The 3,988-nt window shown below is 38.1% G+C and overlaps 1 protein-coding gene across 1 annotated transcript; it reads right to left on the bottom strand.

Annotated features, from left to right (window-relative positions):
- Positions 1–2,624: 2,624 nt before the first annotated feature.
- LOC139874286 (uncharacterized) lies at positions 2,625–3,200 on the bottom strand. Its single transcript, XM_071861734.1, has one exon. It carries the CDS (start codon positions 3,198–3,200, stop codon positions 2,625–2,627), a length of 576 nt encoding a protein of 191 aa, XP_071717835.1.
- Positions 3,201–3,988: the final 788 nt, after the last annotated feature.

Below are 3,988 nucleotides of genomic sequence, written 5' to 3'. Positions count from 1 at the left end.
TATTCGGTAATTCTGGGTTGGTGACTATAGGTTCCTTTCCCTTGTTAACTTCTTTTTCAGAAATCTCCTTTACTTCCTTCTCATCCTCACTGATCTCACCTAATAAACTGTCTGAGTCATGTGTAGGAGAATATGTTTGACCGGTGGTCATGATCCGATATCTGAAAGGCGTAATCGGTACAACCCGCCCGTCGGCGGTGTATCTAGCCTAATGTCCATGTTCGTTTAGAAATGGACGATCCTCGTTTATTCCAAGGATCACGGTACCATCGAAATGATATTGTGGCTCCAAAAAACTAGGGATGGGTAGAGATGGGACCTCCTCTGGGTTTACCTGGAGTTGAGATTCCCCGGCTAACACAATTTCTTCTTTAATACGTATGGAACGTCCTTTTTAGTTGTGGAGAGAATAGATTCAGTGTTCAATTCCGAGTCATACAAAATGATAGGATTAGAAGAAGTCATCTATCACATAATTGAAACAACAATTACGCTAGCATATAAATATATCATATACAGTGTTTTTGACAAGATGATAAGCAAAAATCGGTAAAAACGGATATGGTCATAGTCCAGACTCACTAATGCAACCTAACAATTACCAGTTAAACACATTAATGTAAATTCTGGTTCCCTATAACCTCAAGCTCAGATACCAACTGTAGCGACCCGTCAAAATTGCTATTGACGCGGCACGTTAATCATTGATTCCACAGTGAGGTTTTGACCTATATATGATAAGTTTTGATAAAATATTGCATTCATTAAAATAAGTAACTTTCTAAACATAGAAGTTTTAAGCATGTGGGCGAGTGCTTAGGTATAAGCAAATCCCCAAAATACATAAGTCTTTATTTTACAGGTTACATCATAGTCAAATTATTTATTACACAACGTAGTTTTTGTTTCGAATGCAATAAACTTAATACAAAGCATGAGGGACTCCATGCAGCCAACAAGCACATCACAGTGGAAGCAGTCTAAGGACCTGAGAATAAAACATGCTAAAAAGTCAACACGAATGTTGGTGAGTTATAGGTTTAATTGCTCGAGTCATAAATATATATAAAGATAGACCACAAGATTTCATCAAAAGTTTATCAATAGATTCTACGTAACAGAGCACCCTGGTAACTAAACTTAACGCTATAATGATAATTACCCTATTTGTTTTAATACACGCAAACCAACGTGTCATAAACTCAAATAACATACGTTCCTTAAAAGGCTAGCGCTCTAGCTCTATAACGACCCTCATTGCGTTTAAAATAAATTGCATGTATTCTCAGCCCAAAAATATTTAAAGTATTTAAAAAGGGATCTATAAACTCACAGTTCAATATTGAGATTAAATATTGTAGGCAAATTGCGTAGAGGTAATGATGGTAGACGACCGTATGGTTGGCCTTGGATTCAAGAACAATACCCCGAACATTACCCAATATTTCCTTAGTTTAAAACGGTTTGAAACTCGAATTAAAACACCCTCGTATATACTTTATTATTATTAAACTTAAATTATAATTAAAATTAAAATTATAAATATAAATATTGATTACAGAGAAAATAAATTGCGTAATATTTCGTTGAACAAACTGGCCTTTTATAGGCACATTTTCTGAATTTGGTCCCCATGCGATCGCATGGATTTTCAGTGCTTTTGCCATGCGATCATATGGCTAGGCTGGACAGCTCATTTCGTTTTGTTTGCTAGTTCGTCGACATAATATTTACTGTAGAAAATAGTGTTTTTGGTCCCCATGCGATCGCATGGGCTTTTGGTGTATCTGCCATGCGATCGCATGGCTAGTCTGGCCTTTTGTTTGCTAGTTTGTCGACATATTATTCACTATAGCAAATAGTGTTTTACTATTGCAAATTCGTTTTTACTGTAGCAAATAGTATTTTACTTGTACATCTTAATATATATATATATATATATATATATATATATATATATATATATATATATATATATATATATACATGTACTTGTTCGTGAATCGTCGAGAGCAGTCAAAGGTAATTGAATATATGAAACAATTCTAAAATTTTGAGACTCAATCTAACAGTCTTTGTTTAACGTGTCAAAATAATAAATCGTATAGGGAATTGGTTTAAATAAGTCGAACTTTTTTTCCTGGTCATCACATCTTTGTTGCTTCTTTTTCATTTTGTGGCAACGACCCGGTCTTTAAGAATTATGTGATGTCTATCATCCAAGTTATTTCCTCTTCTTCGACTGACGCAACCGTCATTACGGGTTCAATGGATTTTTTAGAAATTTGCTCGACCAACACTTTTTTCTCCAGATGATTAAACATTAGGGCTGCGAGCTTACTCAGCACATCCGCTTGCTTACTCATCACATCTGCTTGCTTATTTTGACTCCTTGGAACCTGGCTGATTCTGAAGTCGGCGAATTCTTCGGCCAAGGAATGGACCAACGCCAGGTATGACTACATGGAACCATCGTTGGTGTCAAACGTACCGTTTATTTGATTGGCCACCAGTTGTGAATCTACGTATGCTTGCAACTTTTGGACTCCTATTTATTTTGCGATCCGCTTGCCTGCTAATAGCGCCTCGTATTCGGCTTCATTGTTTGTAACTTTGTAGTTAAATCATAGTGTGTATGTTTGTTCTTCTTGGCACGGGCCTATAAGAACCAGACCTGCCTCTGCGCCCTCAGAAATTATCGCGTCGTCAGCATATAATTCCCATAGTTCAGGTGGAGGTGCCGACAATTGTTCAGGGTCGCAAATCGTAGGCATGTTGGCCGCTGTTTTGGCTAAGTAATCGACCATTACTTGCCTTTTTATGGCACTTCTAGCACAATACGTAATTACATGTTCACCTAGCTCGATCGTACATTTGGTCAGTCTTCCTGATATCTCTGGTTTGTAAAGCAATTGCCGGATAGGTTGATCAGTGATCACTGTGAGGGGATGCGCCTGAAAATATCTGCGCAATCTGCGTGCTGTGATAACAAGCGCATATACTAGTTTCTCTATAGGGAGGTAAATTAACTTGCTCCTTGAAAGTGCCTTACTGACGAAGTATATAGGCATTTGGGCATCTCCTCGCTCGGCGACACCAACTGAACTAACAGCCTCTTTGGAGACGGTAATATAAAGAATCAAGATTTCATCAGCTATAGGCGCTGTCAGCATAAGAAGATCCTTGAGAAGTGCCTTCATTTCCTAGAATGCTTTTTCTGCCTCTTCAGTCCATTTGAAATCCGATTTTTTGGCGCAGTCTTTCAGCGTGTAGAAGAACGGAAGGGATCGTTCCGCGACTTTGGATAGGAAAACGTGTCAGCGGCGCAAGTTTTTTGTTTAGGCTCTGAACTTGTTTTTTTGTCTTGGGGTATGGCATTTTTCGATTGCTTCTATTTTCTTTGGGTTTGCTATGATCCCCCGTGGTGTCACTATATGACTTAAGAAATTTCCAGATTCTTCGCCGAAACTACACTTGAGGGTTTAAGATTCATATTAATGCTTCTTAGTTTGTTGAATGTTTCCAAAATATCCGCTAGAAACTGTTATTCAACATTGCTTTTGATAACAAGGTCATCTACATATGCTTCTAAGTTTCGTCCGATCTGTTTAGCGAATGCGGTGTCGATGGTGCGCTGGTATTGTTGGAGTGGTGAAGAAGATTGAAATAAAAAGAACAATTTGCTGATTTCTGATTCTTGCGACTATAGGAGGGTGACTCGCGGTCACCAAGTTCCTTTCACGATAGGATAAAAGTGAGCTATGGTCGCGAAAAGCTCAGCAGAAGATCAGTTAGCTTGGAAGTCAAAACTTGCGACCATAACTTTTCTATCGCGGTCGCGAAGTGCATCCTGATGGGAGAAAATTCTAGAAACGAGTGTTCCTTGCTCGTTAAGTTGTTTCCTTGTTGAGTTTTGCCTATTTAAGCACCCTAATGTAACCCATACAATGTATCACGAAAATTATCAATAAAATCTCTCTAGTTTGGT

Source organism: Rutidosis leptorrhynchoides, chromosome 11, assembly GCF_046630445.1.
Source record: "Rutidosis leptorrhynchoides isolate AG116_Rl617_1_P2 chromosome 11, CSIRO_AGI_Rlap_v1, whole genome shotgun sequence".
Lineage (NCBI taxonomy): Eukaryota > Viridiplantae > Streptophyta > Magnoliopsida > Asterales > Asteraceae > Rutidosis > Rutidosis leptorrhynchoides.
This window is presented reverse-complemented; position numbering and strand designations above follow the sequence as displayed.

Coding starts and splice junctions, on each gene's coding strand:
- LOC139874286 (XM_071861734.1), bottom strand. CDS start 3,200: ATGAAGGCACTTCTCAAGGATCTTCTTATGCTGACAGCGCCTATAGCT.